Source organism: Dendrobates tinctorius, unplaced genomic scaffold, assembly GCF_039654945.1.
Source record: "Dendrobates tinctorius isolate UK_male_01 unplaced genomic scaffold, ASM3965494v1 ptg000060l, whole genome shotgun sequence".
Classification (NCBI taxonomy): Eukaryota; Metazoa; Chordata; class Amphibia; order Anura; family Dendrobatidae; genus Dendrobates; species Dendrobates tinctorius.
In genome coordinates this window covers 37,897,077-37,915,003 of record NW_027361728.1, presented here as the reverse complement: position 1 = coordinate 37,915,003, position 17,927 = coordinate 37,897,077, and the positions used below count along the sequence as shown (strand labels likewise).

The 17,927-nt window shown below is 46.1% G+C and overlaps 1 protein-coding gene across 2 annotated transcripts; it reads right to left on the bottom strand.

Annotated features, from left to right (window-relative positions):
* Window positions 1–854: 854 nt before the first annotated feature.
* EIF5A2 (eukaryotic translation initiation factor 5A2) lies at window positions 855–12,231 on the bottom strand. Of its 2 annotated transcripts, none has more exons than XM_073578866.1 (5): window positions 12,083–12,231; window positions 9,176–9,361; window positions 8,968–9,072; window positions 2,222–2,353; window positions 855–1,813 (listed from the first exon to the last, which is right to left on the bottom strand). In XM_073578866.1, exons 2-5 carry the CDS (start codon window positions 9,338–9,340, stop codon window positions 1,751–1,753), a joined length of 465 nt encoding a protein of 154 aa, XP_073434967.1. In that variant the 5' UTR covers window positions 9,341–9,361; window positions 12,083–12,231; the 3' UTR covers window positions 855–1,750. The 2 variants fall into 2 exon arrangements, with proteins under 2 accessions (XP_073434967.1, XP_073434968.1); XM_073578867.1 differs by lacking the exon at window positions 12,083–12,231 and adding an exon at window positions 11,947–12,062.
* Window positions 12,232–17,927: the final 5,696 nt, after the last annotated feature.

The window sequence follows — 17,927 nt, the reverse complement described above, 5'->3', positions numbered from 1 at the left end:
CAGTGTGATGTATTAAGTGGCAGACGAGACCCCCAAAGCATAGAATTTCATGCCATTTTCCAATCCCTAAAGCATCAACAGCCATTCCTTTCAGCAATATGAAATGCATGTGCAATGTAATGGCACAGTGGTTATCCTAACATTAGGAATGGATGTATTGGTGTACTTACCTCTGATGCAACATTCACTATATCCAATGGCCTTTACACCACAACATATACCATGTGCAGCTTTTATGACTTCACCCTTCTTCCACTATCCTGTTATTTCTATTGTTCAATTAACTTTCAATCCATGCAAATTGTCAAGGACAGAAGAGCAGGACACTTTCAGGTATCAGGGACCATGACAAACCCCATTAACAATGCATGCAAGGTATGTTTGAGCAACACTAACAGAAGAGAATCAAACTGCTTGCTCAGGATATACTTGGGGGAAGAAAACTGGAATTTTACAATAAACTCAGTTTTCCACCACCAACTTGAGATTTACAGCTGTGGCTGAAGGGGTAAATGGCTTTGTAGTAATCACAATTTGTGATTGTAAAGTATAACTATATGTTCATGTCCCAGTAACACTGCCTAACCTGTGCACCTGAAAACTTAGTCATAAAATGCACAGTAAGCCAAAAAATTAACCCACCCCAGGTTCAGATTATTCAGAAGCGATACCCTAGAGTCCCGAAAGAGGCCGTGGACAAATACATTTGATAAACAAAGGATGCAAATATTAAAATTGATTTTGTGAGGGTTGTATGGGTAAATGCAACTCAAATTGCATTTCTAGTGTCCACATTTGTATTACAAAAAAAAACCAAAACATTTTAAAGAAATCACACTGGAAGCACCGCAAAATCAATTCCTGGGAAGGTCTTTACTATGTTTAATATTTCAAGATAAATACAATAAAAGAAAAAAAAGCAACTGAACTGCATTTTTCTATTTTTATTTTTTTTTTTTTTTCAGTCTCATGACAAAGGCCTCGAGTGAAAATCTGTAGCATTGACAACTCTAATCCTCATTTTGTGCCATGTATGCCTGCTATGTAGAATCACCCAACATACCAAGTGCCTGTCTAGACTGTAGGCAGGCTTTGACACCATTTGTTTTTAATAAGGTTACAATATGCAGCCAACATGTTGGCAGAGAATACAGAGGTAATACAATTTACTTGCACATGGCCACCAGGATTAACTTTTTTTTTTATTTTAATAAGGAAGGGCAGGAGACAGAGCATCAACTGGCATTTCTAAATCACTCACATTTCTTCTGTCCAAGTGATATACTTGGCACTTTGTGTTTCAGTCTAACATGCAATAGATTTAATATTCTAAGTCTTCTCGTTCTACATATTAGTAAGGTATAGACAGCTCTGCATTGTTATATTTGCTTTATTAAATTACCTTTAGAATTCCAAGTGCTTCCCCCAATTGAACTAAAAGCCTGATTTAAACTATGCATCATGGACAAACTGATGCCAAATACCTCATTCAAAGAGTCACTTTATTGGACCCTCAAATTAACACCTCTAAGAATGTGAAAGGTAACTCAAGAAATTTCTGCAGTGCAGTGATTTGGAAATTACCAGTTAACCTGCATAACCAAATTTAGAATCCAGCAGTATTTGCAAACAAGTCAAGTCAAAAAGAAATGAGGTTTTTGTGAAGGCCATAGCTTTGGTGACAATCAGAACCAAATTTAAGATCTGTTTATCTTGACCTGAGCAGATCGCTCGAGCCAGGGATCCCTGTTTATTTGGTCATGGCCTTGATGGCTACCGCACATTCTTCATTCATTGCATACAAGACTGAGACCTGCAAGATAAAAGTGCAATATTAGAATAGAACTACAATATTTCTCAGTCACATTACATTGGGCATGAGTGGGGGCATGCACAATTAGCACAAACTTGCTATATTACATGGTGGCATAGCTCTTGGTATTAACTTTGTACCCATCCTCTGGATTAACGCTCCCACAAAAACAAACCCCTTACAAATCACTGTATGCCCTACTTCGGACAAGATGCAATATTGCTTATGCTGCCATTATAGAGTGCAAGTTTCAAAGTGCCATCAGTTTGTTGTACACAGTCCAAGCTGCCTTTACAAATTGTGCTCAACATTGTCCAAATCTAGTCATTGGGATAGTCTTCACCACGAGGGATGCCCACATTTGTCAGTCTCCTCTTCACCAAAAATCCAGTATAAAATATCCCTTACCATAATCTCCTCTCCTGCTTCAAATTTAGATTCTATTTCCTTTCCCAGGTCTCCTTCTGGCAGCTTAAGGTCATCGCGAACATCACCACTGTCAGTCAGCAGGGACAGGTATCGATCGTTAATACCAATCAGCTAGATGTGTGGAAAAAAAAAAAAAAAATACAAAGTACACATTTACTGGACAGATGTCATTTCTTGCAACAAGTAATGGATGTGCATGCTACTAGCTGTATAGCCAGTCTTTTGCAAACATTTTCTAATACACCTTAATGTTTACTGTGTTAAAAATTTTTTTCCTTTCAAAGACCTCACCAAGAGTAATGCTGGAGTCACACATAGCGACTTACCAGCTATCCCAACAACGATATCAACGTGTCAGGATCGCTGGTAAGTCTCTATGTGATCGCTGGTGAGCTGTCACACAGAGCTTCACCAGCGATCAGCACAGCGACGTCGAGCGCGCGGCGTCGCTGTGTTCGTTAGTTACCAGCGCGCTAATGCAGGGAGCCGGTAACTAACGTACAAATCGTGTATCTAAAGGACGCACGTCCCTTGGATACCCGATGTGTATATTAGTTACCAGCTGATCGCTGGTCTCCCGCCTGTCACACGCAGCGATGTGTGCTGGCCAGCGGGAGATCAGCGACGAAAGAAATGTCCAGAGGTTTCTTGCAGCGATCAGCGATACCAGCAGGGGGCCGGTCGCTGATTGCAGTCACACAGCGATCTCGCTGGTGAGATCACTGTTGTGTCACAAAACTTGTGAATCATAGGCATAGCTGTCAGTCATTGACAAGACCGCCTAATTTTGCCACAAAAAAACTGGGTAAACTTATTGACCCGAGTATAAGCCAAGTATGCATGGCTCCCCCATCACTGTTCTTGTATGCAATAAACATCCTACTTACCTTTCTGCGTGCCCTCGCAGCATCTAGTTTGTTCTGGCACCAGCAGCATTTCCTGCAGAGCGATCAAGTGGCCCCACTCATTATCATGAATATTCATTCCTCACCTTTGGGAGTGGAGAGGCGTGAATATTCATTACCTTAGTGAGCGGGGCCACGTGATCGCTTGGCTGGAAACACTGCTGGAACGAAGGAGATGCAGCGAGGGCATGCAGGAAGGCATGTAGGACGTGCTGGAAGACGGCAGCTGCAACTGTGCACGCCGGCTCCTGCCTCTGTGACCCGCTGCTCTCCCTTTCTGGGACAAATGACTTGTGTATAAGCCAAGGGGGGAAGTTTTCAGCACAAAAAAAACAAAGTGCTGAAAAACCTGTTTATACATGAGTATATATGGTATGTTTAATTAAATCAAATATTGCATAGGATACTTTTATTTTATTTTTTTAAACATAAGGTGGTTATGATTTACTTAGGTTTGTATCTGCATTTACCCATGTAAGAAAACAGTGTGCTACAGAGCATGGCAGGCTATGCTATTCATTACTGTCAAGTTTCCAAATGCAAACTTGTCAAAGACAAATATGATATTAAACCATGTAGACATTGCTTATAATACAGCAGCCTCTTCATGGGTGGTTTAATTTTGGGGGGAGAAAAATGAAATTTGAGCCAAGACTAAAAGGAGATGCTACTAGTATGAGTCCTCTCTTGAATACATATCTAGATTTGGCTAAACATACCCCCACAACTTGTTTTCCAAAAAACCTAGAACCACCGTGGCAGCTGCCCTGACAAGTTTGGCTTCTGAAATTCAAATCCTCATATTACAACCCTTTCAGAATTAAGCCATTAAAACCTTGCATGTTTGAAAGTACATTATGTGCTCATGAAGTTTGTCACTGCTTCCTTTTACATATTTTTAAAAATCATAGAAAATTGTCACAATTGCCATGAGACAGCCACCTTTAAATGTATAGTTCATTTTGACAAACCAGAAAAGGTTAGAAAGTCCAGTAACAATAACTGCCGTACACCATGCTCAAAGACTTTGGTTGTTGCGCTAGTGTAGTCCACTACCCAAATACCTCATTGCAACTGTATGAGTGGAACTGGGGACACCCATTCCAGTGATGCAGATAGGCAAACTGTGGCATCCATGTGCAATGTTTACATCTAGCCATCCAGGGCAGCACCTGCTGTCCTCTCCACTTTGCCAAATGATGCCCAGATGTTTTAACAGGGGCTGCCCAACATTAGATGTCTCTAAAGCCACCAGCACAGACCTGCTAATAACGTGGACCTTCTTACACTGGCTCAAAATAAATGGCCAAAAGCACCTTTAACAAATATTAGCTAAAACAAGATTAATGGCATTCAATTAAACCTTAGGATGTTTTCTGCTCATTTTTAAAGTTAAAGGGGTTTTTCATTAACAAAACGGGTTTTCAAAAGCTGCTCTCTGCCGCAGTGATGACATGAACTAGTCACATCGTCAATACCCCCAGCAGATAGCATGGGCTTTTGAGTGCAGTGATTGGCTGCAGTGGGGATGTGCACTGTAGTGTCACTACTGCAGCTAAAACAGACTGGAGGAGTGGCAGAAAGCTGATGCCAATCCAGGCAGTTACTTTGTCATGTTACTTTACATGTATAAAACTATTGAGACCAGTTCTATTAAAGGGGTTGTCCACTACTCTGACAACCTCCTCAATCCAAATGTTTGCCCCCAGTAATACAACACTTGTACTGCCCTCCGGTGGCAGCACTGGCTCTCATGACCTTGCTACACATCACTTGCTGCTATTCTCACTTCCTCTGGATATATGCCATTTCTCCGAAGGCAGGGAGAATGAAGCTGCCGCTGAGCGGCAACAGGGACCGCATGATGTAGACAGGAGAGCAGACTGATGGAACAGCAACAGCATCTGATTGGAGTACAAGTTTTACTGAGTGCAAACCTACAGATTGAGAATGGGTTGTCAGAGTAGTGGACAACCCCTTTTAAACAAACCTGTTGAATGCAAGCTGAAACAGGCGATGACAACCAGACCCTGTTAGTTAGTGCTTCTGGTCGGGCAAAGAGCAGCACTAGAGCAGGGAGGTGATTTAATGGTTAACATGTACAACACCACCTATAAACTTTAAAAATAGCAGAAAACAACCATTCAGGTTACATACTAGCCACCAAAACCCCCACAAACAGGGGTGCTGAATGAATGGGGGTTTATTGGAGTCAAACTAGAAAAAGTGTTATCCATAATATGACACTCATGCTACCAAATACGTACAAGAGAAAATGTCACCAATACCACGGAGAGGAAAATACAATGGAATTCTGAGGTTACATGTCACTAATCTCATGTCTCTATGGGGACATGTATTAAACCATTTTATACCCAGGGCTGTGGAGTCGGAGTCAGTGTCCATTTTGGTTGAGCCGGTATAAAATGAACTGACTCCAACAATATATAATAAAGTGTACAGTAGTACCATCCAGTATGTACTGTAAATGTTTTCATAAGAATTTGGGAAAATTTTAAAATGTCAAATGTCTGTTCCTGATCCAAGGATCTTGGCTTTTAGCAGAGATTAATCTGTTTATGCCAGTAACAATTCTGAGATCAGAAATTGCAAAGCCTTCTTACAGCTGTCCATGTAACCAATGGCAGCATCAGTATAAGGTGCCCATACAGCTCAGAAAGCAGTCGCCCCATCTCTCCATACCCACTTTGTTTAGCTGAGTGCATCACTGTAAAGGTACTGTCACACTAAGGCTAGTTTCAGACTAGCGTTTTGAAGCGCAGCGACGGCCTGCGCACGGCCGCCACTAAGCCCCGCCCACCGCCACGCCCGCCGGTAGCTCCGCCCACCGGCGCATGACGCTGCATGTGCCCTGCGTCCCCTATCTTTATCACAGGGGACGCAAGCCGTGCGCAGTATGCGTTTGGCGGCGCATGCGCCTTTTTGACGGTGCGCCGACGCAACCAAACTGCAGCAGGTTGTGTTTGGCGCAGGTCGGCGCACCGTCAAAAGGACGCATGCGCCGCCAAACGCATACTGCGCACGGCCTGCGCCCCCAGTGATAAAGATAGGGGACGCAGGGCGCATGCAGCGTCATGCGCCGGTGGGCGGAGCTACCGGCGGGGGCGGGGCTTAGCGGCGGCCGTGCGCAGGCCGTCGCTGCGCTTCAAAACGCTAGTGTGAAACTAGCCTTAGCGATGTACCAGCGATCCCGACCAGCGATATGACGCAGTAAGGATCGCTGGTGCATCGCTATGTGGTCGCTAGTGAGCTGCTACACAGGCAGATCTCACCAGCGACATAGCAGGGGTTGTTAGGCTATGTGCACACGTTGCGGATTCTGCTGCGTTTCCTTCCGCAGCGGATTTGGCCCTGCGGAAACGCAGCAGTTCCGCTGACATGGTACAGTACAATGAAAGCCTATGGGTTTTCAAAAACGCTGTGCTCACGCTGCAGTTTACAAACCGCAGCATGTCAATTGTTTGGGCGGTTTCACACCTTTAACATAGTAGAGGTGTGAAACCGCAGGGCAAAACCGCAGACCAAACCGCAGGTCACTTTACCTGCGTTTCCACGCGGGAAAAACCCGCAGCGAATCCACAACGTGTGCACATAGTCTTACTTACCTGTCAGACGAGGCGATCCTGACGTCCTCCCGCCCGCGTCCATGCGTCACTCGTCGGTGCCACAGGAAGCCGACGACGAGAAACGGCCCAGGACGTTCTCGCGCAATCAGCGATAACCAGCGGGGAGCCGGTCGGAGGCAAGTATCAGACATTGCAATATCGCTAGCAATATCGCCGCTACGTCACAAAAAACAGTGACGTTACAGCAATATCGCTTAGTGTGACAGGCCCTTAAGACCCCCATACACATTACTCAGCCTTTTCCAATAAACTAGGCAGGATTGATCAACTATAAAATAGTGAAGGAGCTGAAAGTTAATCTGACAAATAGTGTACCTTTGACCAGTTCTACTGGGATCTGGAATAAGGAATACGAGAAGCTCAGCCTTTAGCTTCTGGTCACTGCTATATTAGCAATTGGCACTTTGTAATGCCAATAAAAATTGCTATGTTTGTAACGAGTGAGATTCAGTTCTGTAGGACCAGATATGCCGATATTAGTAGCTATACTAGTAATAAAGGCTTGTACAAAGTTATGGAAATTTTCCACTTCACAATTAACGTTACAGGCATGTTAAAATCAGACATATGCCTTAAACTCATTTCTTTCTAATTGGTCTAACAAGGTTGTCTGACTTTCTTGAATTGTCCACAGATCAGGGCTGTGCTCATTATTAAAGGGAACCTGTCACCTCGTTTTGCCACAATAAGATGCGGCCGCTGCCGTCAGGGCTTATCTGCAGCATTCTATAACACTGTAGATAAGCCCCCTATCCGACCTGAAAGATAAGAAAAATATATATTTATTACACTGACCCGGGGGCGGTCCAACGGGTGTCACAGGTCAGGCACATGCCATCTTCTTGCTTGTTCATGGCTCCCGGCATCACACTTCTGCACAGGTGTACTTATCTTCCCTGTTGAGGGCAGAGCAAAGCACTGCGCAGGGAAAGGTCAGAGACCCAGCACCTGCGCACTGCAGTACTTTACTCTGCCCTCAATAGGGAACATAAGTACACCTGCGCAGGAGCGCGATGCTGGGGTGCGATAAAGCAAGCAGGAGGGCAGCGGTGCAAAAAGATGGGAGGCGCCGGACCCGGGACACTCATTGGACCAGAAAGGCGCCCCCCCAGGTGAGTATAATAAAACTTATTTTTCTTATCTTTCAGGTCGGACTGGGGGTTTAGCTACAGCATTATAGAATGCCGTAGATAAGCCCTGAAAGGCAATGGCCGCATCTTACAGCAGCCAAAACAGCCGACAGGTTCCCTTTAAACGCTTCATTCAAACGTTACACGGTAGGTGACAACTTTCAGTACACCAGTAGTACATGGTTTATAGCACTAAAACATATCCAAGCACAGGACGTGCCCACCTTGTGCAGTCCCATAGACAATGAATGGAGAATTTGTAACATGCACAGCCATTGCCCTGTTCAAACAGGGCACTTTACAGCCACCATTGTGACCACCAGCTCAGAGGTTCAATGGGAGCCATTAAACCCCTATGCAAATCTGGAACGCTAATCTGTTTCAAGCCATACAAAACATGAATACAGCAGAAAACTTAGAACCTAAATATCCATTTAACGGTGTGATTCTTTGTATAGAACAGCTGCAGACCAGAAGCATTTTTTTTTTTTTTACTTGGTGTTCATTTAATAGGCAGATCACATGCACACTGATCAGCTATATTGGTCAGTACAGAGGCTGCCATGGCTCCCCAAGTGAGGTTCCTGTTTACAAAGGACAATGTGCTGCCGAGAAGCATGATAATAATCTTTATTTTCTTTTTTAATATAGCGCTAACATATTCCGCAGCGCTTTACAGGTACATCGCTGTCCCCGATGGGGCTCACAATCTATATTCCCTATCAGTATGTCTTTAGAATGTGGGAGGAAACCGAAATACCCGGCGGAAACCCACGCAAACACAGGGAGAACAAACAAACTCCTTGCAGATGTTGTCCTTGGTGGGATTCGAACCCAGGACTCCAGCGCTGCAAGGCTGAGCCACCGTGCTGCCCATGATCTTATCACCCCAGGTACCATAATTTGCTTGTTGGTCTGCAGCTTATATACACTGCACAAATATTGTGAAATGAGTTCTTAAGAACACTCATTCCTATAACCATGTAGTTTAACTGTCTCTTTAGGACAAAGAATACTGGACACACTTCAGCATAAACCATTACCTGGTAATCATGTCTCTTAATATTTGGGACGTCCATGTTGTGGGTAGAAGGACAGATATCTTCATACTTCTTACCAGTAAAGATATCAATACCAACAAGGTGAACCTTTAGAGGAAAACAAAAAAAAAAAAAAAAAAGTTATGGTCTCTGCTCATGTTACATTAATGCAAACTATTGAAGAGTTAATATTTCATGTACATCTCATTACCTTGGCGTGACCATGCTTGCCAGTCTTGGAAGTTGACATCTCAACAATCTTGCATGGACGTGACTTCAGAACCACAAATCCGTTCTTGCGCAGGGCAGAGCACTGCATGGGGAAAGTGCTGGAAGCCCCTGCATCTCCAGTGGTGAAATCGATCTCATCTGCCATATTGGTGGGTGTCTACGAGTACTGAGAAAATAACACAGGTTAGGATGCTAGTGGTCCCTACGGTCAGAGCTTGTATAACAAGGGTTGCGTGTCCACACCAATATACATAGGTCAAGACCAAATACATAGTGACCTGTCACCCATGTAGTGGTCCATGCAGTCAGGACTGTCTTTAGGTCACATGCTCACTCCACTTGTCAATATTGATGTCTCCCATGAAGGGAGTCCCTGCACCCAGTGGTGAGTATGTAACCCGTAGTATATAGTACAGGTTAGAACACCAAGATATGCCCCCTCTGTGGTGTCCCCTGCAGTCAGGACCGATATACATTGGTAGTAGTATATAGTGCAGGTTAGGACACCCCTATCTGCTTCCTCTGTGGTGGAACCTGCAATCAGAACTAATATACATTGGTAGGAGTAGTATATTGTACAGGTTAGGACACCCCGATCTGACCTTTGTGGTGGTTCTTGAAGACGGACCGATCTATAGCTGTGGGAGTAGTGCAGGGTGGGACACCCCGATCTGCTCCCTCTGTGGTGGCCCCTGCAGTCAGGACCGATCTATAGTCGTGGAAGTATATAGTGCAGGTAAGGACACCATGATCTGCCCCCTCTGTGGTGGTCCCTGCAGTCAGGACCGATCTATAGTTGTGGGAGTATATAGTGCAGGTAAGGACACCCTGATCTGCCCCCTCTGTGGTGGTCCCTGCAGTCAGGACCGATCTATAGTTGTGGGAGTATATAGTGCAGGTAAGGACACCCTGATCTGCCCCCTCTGTGGTGGTCCCTGCAGTCAGGACCGAGCTACAGTTTTGGTAGTATATAGTGCAGGTTAGGACACCCCGATCTGCCCCCTCTGTGGTGGTCCCTGCAGTCAGGAACGATCTATAGGTGTGAGTAGTATATAGTGCAGGTTAGGACACCCCGATCTGCCCCCTCTCTGGTGGTCCCTGAAGTCAGGAACGATCTATAGGTGTGAGTAGTATATAGTACAGGTTAGGACACCCCGATCTGCCCCCTCTCTGGTGGTCCCTGCAGTCAGGAACGATCTATAGGTGTGAGTAGTATATAGTGCAGGTTAGGACAGCCCGATCTGCCCCCTCTGTGGTGGTCCCTGCAGTCAGGACCGATCTATAGTTGTGGGAGTATATAGTGCAGGTAAGGACACCCTGATCTGCCCCCTCTGTGGTGGTCCCTGCAGTCAGGACCGAGCTACAGTTTTGGTAGTATATAGTGCAGGTTAGGACACCCCGATCTGCCCCCTCTGTGGTGGTCCCTGCAGTCAGGAACGATCTATAGGTGTGAGTAGTATATAGTGCAGGTTAGGACACCCCGATCTGCCCCCTCTCTGGTGGTCCCTGCAGTCAGGAACGATCTATAGGTGTGAGTAGTATATAGTACAGGTTAGGACACCCCGATCTGCCCCCTCTCTGGTGGTCCCTGCAGTCAGGAACGATCTATGGGTGTGAGTAGTATATAGTGCAGGTTAGGACAGCTCGATCTGCCCCCTCTGTGGTGGTCGCTGCAGTCTGGAACGATCTATAAGGTGTGAGTAGTATATAGTGCAGGTTAGGACAGCCCGATCTGCCCCCTCTGTGGTGGTCGCTGCAGTCTGGAACGATCTATAGGTGTGAGTAGTATATAGTGCAGGTTAGGACAGCCCGATCTGCCCCCTCTGTGGTGGTCCCTGCAGTCTGGAACGATCTATAGGTGTGAGTAGTATATAGTGCAGGTTAGGACAGCCCGATCTGCCCCCTCTGTGGTGGTCGCTGCAGTCTGGAACGATCTATAGGTGTGAGTAGTATATAGTGCAGGTTAGGACAGCCCGATCTGCCCCCTCTGTGGTGGTCGCTGCAGTCTGGAACGATCTATAGGTGTGAGTAGTATATAGTGCAGGTTAGGACAGCCCGATCTGCCCCCTCTGTGGTGGTCGCTGCAGTCTGGAACGATCTATAGGTGTGAGTAGTATATAGTGCAGGTTAGGACAGCCCGATCTGCCCCCTCTGTGGTGGTCGCTGCAGTCTGGAACGATCTATAGGTGTGAGTAGTATATAGTGCAGGTTAGGACAGCCCGATCTGCCCCCTCTGTGGTGGTCCCTGCAGTCTGGAACGATCTATAGGTGTGAGTAGTATATAGTGCAGGTTAGGACAGCCCGATCTGCCCCCTCTGTGGTGGTCCCTGCAGTCAGGACTGACGCAGCTCCGCCACGGAGCTCACATGTGCCCCTGTATGGAAGCCTCCCTCCTGTGTCCACGTGTGAGGACCGACCGCCCTCGGAAACGGAAGCCGCCTGCACGGTGCGGGAGCTGGCCCTCCGCCGGCATCGCCCAGTGGTGTCGGCATGGAGCGCCCCCTCCCCCAGCCGGGATGACTCTGCTCTCCACAGGCCTGGCGAGACATGGCGGCCTCACACAGCTGGAGCGCACGGGGAGCAGCTGTGAGGAGCCGCCAGGCGCATCCCCAATTCCAGCCTCAGTTTGAGGCCGCAGCCTCACCCACTGCCGCCATTCAGCCACATTCCGCGCAGCCAGCATGGCGCGGTCCGGCCTGGAGCTCCCGCCAGACCGACGAGCTCTGTCCCCGCCCGAGGCCGCTTACTCACCACCACAGAATTAACTCCGACTCTAGCCTATGCCCCGCCACGTCCGCCCGGCTAGTCTCCTGCACACGCGTACAAGGCCGCCTACACCGCCGCCTGAATACACGAGAACCCGGGCGCCATGCTATCCCTTCCTTACCTTCCAACAAAAAAAGGAACGTCACTGCGCAAACGCGCCCAATTTCACTGCGGCAGCCCGGGAGAGGCGGGGCTAACAAAGGCTTCACCCAGCGCGGCCCCTCCGCTTCCGTTTTTATGGAGGGAGGGACTTAATTCTCTCTTGGACGCGCTCATGGGTGGGCGGAGCCTTTCCATGAAGATCCGGCGCGGATGCACACACGCCTGCTGAACACGCAATGCGTCAGCGTTATGGCGTGGTGTCTGCGCGCAGGGGAGGATGGAGCTGGTGCGGCCAAATAGGAGGGCGGGATAGGCGTGCAGCAGTATGATGTGCAGCTACCGGGCCACACACGGGATTTGCACTGGCCTGGCCGCAGGAGGTGCTGCCACACAAACACCGCCGCCTATTGGCAGGAGACCCTCACCAGACTTTACCTTTCTTACAGGGACAGCTGCCGTCAGAAAACGACCTTTTATGTAGTGCTGAGCTCGGGGGCGGCCTGTGGCTTTGTGTGGTGCTCTGCTTACATATTGGTCTGTATGGGCTTCTGAGGGTCAGTCAGTGACCTGCCTCTTCTTATACACCGCATGGGGATACAAAACTTACATTAATGAAAGTGGCGGCTCTGCTCCTGGGCTGTAGCGGGATACACGCCTGTTTGCATTTATGCTTTAGTCCTATACTATCCTGGGAATTGAAAATTACCTTCTTTAAAATGGTGGCGGTGCCTGCGCAGTAGCCTGTATCGCGGTCTGATAGAGGCTACTGCATCGGTACCATTTTGCTGGAGCAATAAAACTTGGCTCCATCAAAATGGCGGCGCCAGCGCCATAGCATCCATTGTCTGGAGGAGCTCATGATAATCTTTATCCCCCCATGATAGTATAGGACTAAACCAGATATGCATGTTTGGCATGTATCATGCTACAGCGCAGGTGCCACTGACTGTTTAATGAATGTAACAGGTTTTTTTTTCAAACCTCCCAATAGCGTATGAGGTGTGTAAAATAGGGGGCAGGTCTCTGAGTGATCAGTGACGTCATAAGTAGAGCAGGGCTGTGGAGTCGGTAAGGCTAGTTTCACACTTGCTTTTTTTTGCAGCGCGTTTTTCCCGCAAAAAAACGCATTGAAAAAACGCATACATAAGCATACAACTGCTGCGTTTTTTTCAAGCATTTTTATGAGCATGCATGAAAAAAACGCAGCGTTTTTATGCGTTTTTACCGCGTTTTTACCGCGTTTGTGTTTTTTTCCAACATTTTTAGGTGGCCCCTCACACTACCCAAACCATGACTTTACTAACCCTAACCCTGACCCTAACCCTTAACCAAATCATACTTAACCCTAACCCAAACCCTAAACCCTAACTAACCCAAACCCTAACTAACCCTAACCCTGACCCTAACCCTTAACAAAACCATACTTAACCCTAACCCTAATCCTGACCCTAACCCTTAACAAAACCATACTTAACCCTAATCCTGACCCTAACCCTGACCCTAATCCTTAACAAAACCATACTTAACCCTAACCCTTAACAAAACCATACTTAACCCTAATCCTGACCCTAACCCTTAACCAAACCATACTAAACCCTAACCCTGACCCAAAACCCAACCCTAACCCTAACCCTAAACCCCCTTAACTAACCCTAACTCTAACTCAAACCCCTAAATTCCATGGTTAAAAAAAAAAAACGCATATGCAAAAAAACGCTTACATGAGCATGCCAGTGCGCACATATGCGCATCCATAGGCTATAATGGCCATTTTTAGCGCAAAACGTGCGCATATGTGCGCATGCGCTTTTTTGCAGGGCCAAAAAATGCAACATGATGCGTCTGGAAAATCCAATCGCACACCCCAAAAAAACGCAGCGCATGAAAATCGCATACATGCGCTTACAAGCGCGCAGGTATGCGCACCCATGTTAAATATAGGGGAAAAAACGCATGCGCAGGTTAGCGTTTTTTTCCAGCGCTAAAAAACGCAAATGTGAAACCAGCCTAAGCCAAACCTGCGACTCCGACTCCTCAATTTCCCTTACAACGACTCCGACTCCCACACATATTGCTTATATTTAAGTGAAAAATTTATTGTAGTACAATGTGAACCTCAGACATTTAATCATTTTTATGATCCAATAATCAAGATATTTATATAGAACAGAATATATATTGGTGTACTACCCGGTTTTCATTCTTTTTGGTACAGATACGATATGGATAGACAGATATAGATAAATGGATAGATAGAGCAGATTTTGTAATCTGCTTTTGCTATTGAAAACATTATCTATGAGCTCAAAAACCTTTCAGGTGATGCAGTTTTTTAAAAAGATGATCAGCTTTTGCAGCTGAAAAACGTATCCTCAAAAAACACAGGAAAAACGCTGTGTGTGAATGTAGCCTTAGATCAGGAATATAACAGCCATTTATAGGACATTTCATAACTTTCCCAAACTCCTATGAAAAAATATTCAGCACATCCTGCATTGAATTACTGTACCCAATTTATTATATATTTTAGGAGTCGGAGTCGGTCCATTTTATACCGACTCCAACTCCGACTCCACCAAAATGAGCACCGACTCCATGACTCCGACTCCACAGCCCTGAAGTAGAGATGAGCAAATTTGATCAGTCAGGGCTTGTTCGGCAAGCTATAGCACTTACTGAATAAGCTGCAGAGGGAGCCTGGCTTCGTAGGTTTCACCAGCTGATCAGATCTGCAGCTGCTTGTGTTGCAGCTGTGTGACAGTTATGACACATGCATGGAGAACCTACCAAACAGGCCGCGACACAAGCAGCTGATCAGCAGGAGCGATCCAGTAAGCCGCGCTCCATCTGCAGCTTATTCAGTAAGTGATATAGCTTGCCGAACAAGCCCTGACCCGATCAGATTTGCTCATCTCCAGTCATAAGCTATAAGGACTAGTGATGAGCAAGTATGCTCGTTGCTCAGGTTTTCCCGAGTATTTGGGCTTGCTTGGAGATTTAGTTTGTGTCGCCGCAGCTGCTAGACAGCCTGAATACATGTGGGGATTGCCTGTTTGTTAAGAAATTCCCACATGTATTCAGGCTGTCTAGCAGGTACAAATCATGCAGCTGAGACGACACAAACTAAATCTCTGAGCACATCCAAATACTTGGAGATCACCCGAGCAACAAGCATACTCGCTCATCACTAATAAGGATGAGTATGTAAGCAGAGCACCACATTTAGCCGCCCCGGAAAGCGAGAGTCTCATTAACTGAAACTACAAATATGGATTTCATCAACCAAGCTATCATTTTAATCAGCATAAAGGCGTTTTCACACGGCCAGATATTTCCTGTATCGGAGATATCAGTGACCTTGTGGCATACATATGGAAACAGTGTGCCACATCAGTACCACACGTACCGGCGCCTGGGAAGCAATGGTACAGTTAGCGCTGTTTCCCAGCGCGAGGTGCTGAAGACCACTCTCATCATTCTCCCCTGCTCACGCTGATTGCAGAATGTTGAGAGTTATATACAGCTGATAGTAGCAGCTGATGGGATTACTACTCCCACTAATAAGTGAGAGCAGGCGTCGGCTGCTCTATAACTAAAAAAAACTTCATGTATTTTTGATAGCCAGGCAAAACTGACAGCTTCGGGCTGCAACCCTTAGCTGTTGGAGTTAGCAAGGCTGGTTATCAAGAATAGAGGGGTCCCCATGCTGTTTTTTAATAATTTAAAAAAAACTGTGGGGTCCCCTAACGTTTTTGACAACCAGCCTTACTAAAGGAGACAGCTAGGGGGCTGGTAAGAAACCATGGATATTGACCTCCCATCCTATAAATAGCCGCTATTAGATGTTCCAATGCTGGTACTTTTCCCAGATCTTCCCACTTGCTCTGTAGCAGTGGCAAGTGGGGTAATATTTGTGGAGTTTGTGACACTTGTATTCTCTGGTGACATCAAGCCCACAGGTTAGTAATGGAGAGGCATCTATAAGACACTTATCCATTAATAAACCTTTAGTTGTATGATGAACTTACAGCCAGAATAAAGTCATTTGAAAGACTGCTAATCTCAGCGTGATAGAGCGGCTGGGAAGCACATCTAGAAGTGGTACGCACCGCTGACGTCATGGGCGCAAGGCACACTGGGTATGAGCGTGCCCGAGTGACGTCAGTGAGCGTGCCGAAAGAAAATGGCAGCGCCCTACGCATTGCCATCCGGGGCAGTCAGGACGACATGCCTGGTCAGCTTTCGTGGGGGAGGCCTTACAAGATGGCGCTGACTTCCCCTTCTCAAGGGCGAGCAGCAGAGCAGGTCGCTGCTTAGGCTCCAGTTTGCTTTGCCTGGTTACTATGGACCAAGGCAATCAGCAGCAGCCAACCGCTCACCATCGACGTGGACACAAGGGAGGCAGCTGTACGAGTGGTAGGAGAAGCAGCTAGAGGAGTAGGGCATCTCAAGACTCCTCAGTGTCCAGAGAGGATGCATTATGTGTTCCACCACAGCCTCTGAATCAGCTACACTTTACCCCAGAAGGTGGTTTGTACGTTAATGACTGGGCCAATTTTTACAATTCTGACCACTGTCCCTTTTTGAGGTAATAACTCTGGAACGCTTCAACAGATCTTGGCGATTCTGAGACTGTATTTCGTGACATATTACACTTCACGTTTGTTGTAAAATTTCTTCAATATGACTTCCGTTTATGAAAAAAAACGGAAATATGGCGAAAGTTTTCGAATTTTCAAACTTTGAATTTTAATAATTAACAATGTAATAAAAAATTCCTACATGTCTACTTCACATCAGCACAATTTTGGAAACACATTTTTTTTGTTTTGTCAGGAAGTTATAAGGGTTAGAAGTTGACCAGCGATTTCTCATTTTTACAACAAAATTTACAAAACCAAATGTGAGGTGGTTGCTAAAAAAAGTGAAGTCACTGAGGTGTCTATATGGCAGAAAATACCCAAAAGTGACACCATTCTAAAAACTGCACCCCTCAACCTGATCAAAACCACATTCAAGAAGTTTATTAACCCTTCAGGTGTTTCACAGGAGCAGAAGCAATGTGGAAGGAAAGAATGAACATTTAACATTTTAGTCACAAAAATGATATTTTAGCAACTTTTTTTTATTTTCACAAGGGTAAAAGGAGAAAATGGACAGATAAAGTTGTGCAATTTCTCCTCAGTTTGCAGATACCCCATATCTGGACGAAAACCACTGTTTGGGCTCACGGCAGAGCTCGGTAGGGAAGGTGCGCCGTTTGACTTTTGCAAACCAAAATTGGCTGGAATTGAGATCGGACGCCATGTCGTGTTTGGAGAGCCCCTGATGTGCCTAAACAGTGGTAACCACCCACAAGTGACCCCATTTTGGAAACTAGACCCCCAAGGAACTTATCTAGTTGTGTGTTGAGCACTTTGAACCCCCAGGTGCTTCACAGAAGTTTAGAACATAGAGGTGTGAAAATAAAAAATCAAAATTTTTCCCCAAAAATGATCTTTTAGTCCCACATTTTTTATTTTCCAAAGAGTAACAGGAGAAACTGGACCTCAAAAGTTGTCCAATTTGTCCTGAGTGCGCTGATACCCCATATATGGGGTGGGAACCACTGTTTCGGTGCACGGCAGAGCTCAGAAGGGAACTAACGCCGTTTGACTTTTTCAAACCAAAATTGGCTGGAATTGAGATTGGACGCCATGTCGCATTTGGAGAGCCCCTGATGTGCCTAAACAGTGGAAACGCCCCGCATGTGACACCATTTTGGAAACTAGACCCCCCCAAAGAACTTATCTAGATGTGTGGTGAGCACTTTCAACACTCAAGTTATTCACTGAAGTTTACAACGCCCAGGCGTGAAAGTAAAA

Bases quoted from the DNA above. Each gene is read 5' to 3' on its own strand.
- EIF5A2 (XM_073578866.1), bottom strand. From the start codon at position 9,340: ATGGCAGATGAGATCGATTTCACCACTGGAGATGCAGGGGCTTCCAGC. The intron at 9,073-9,175 runs GTAATGAGATGT...TTTCCTCTAAAG, and splicing joins GCAAGCATGGTCACGCCAAG to GTTCACCTTGTTGGTATTGA. The intron at 2,354-8,967 runs GTAATGGTTTAT...CCACACATCTAG, and splicing joins TTAAGAGACATGATTACCAG to CTGATTGGTATTAACGATCG.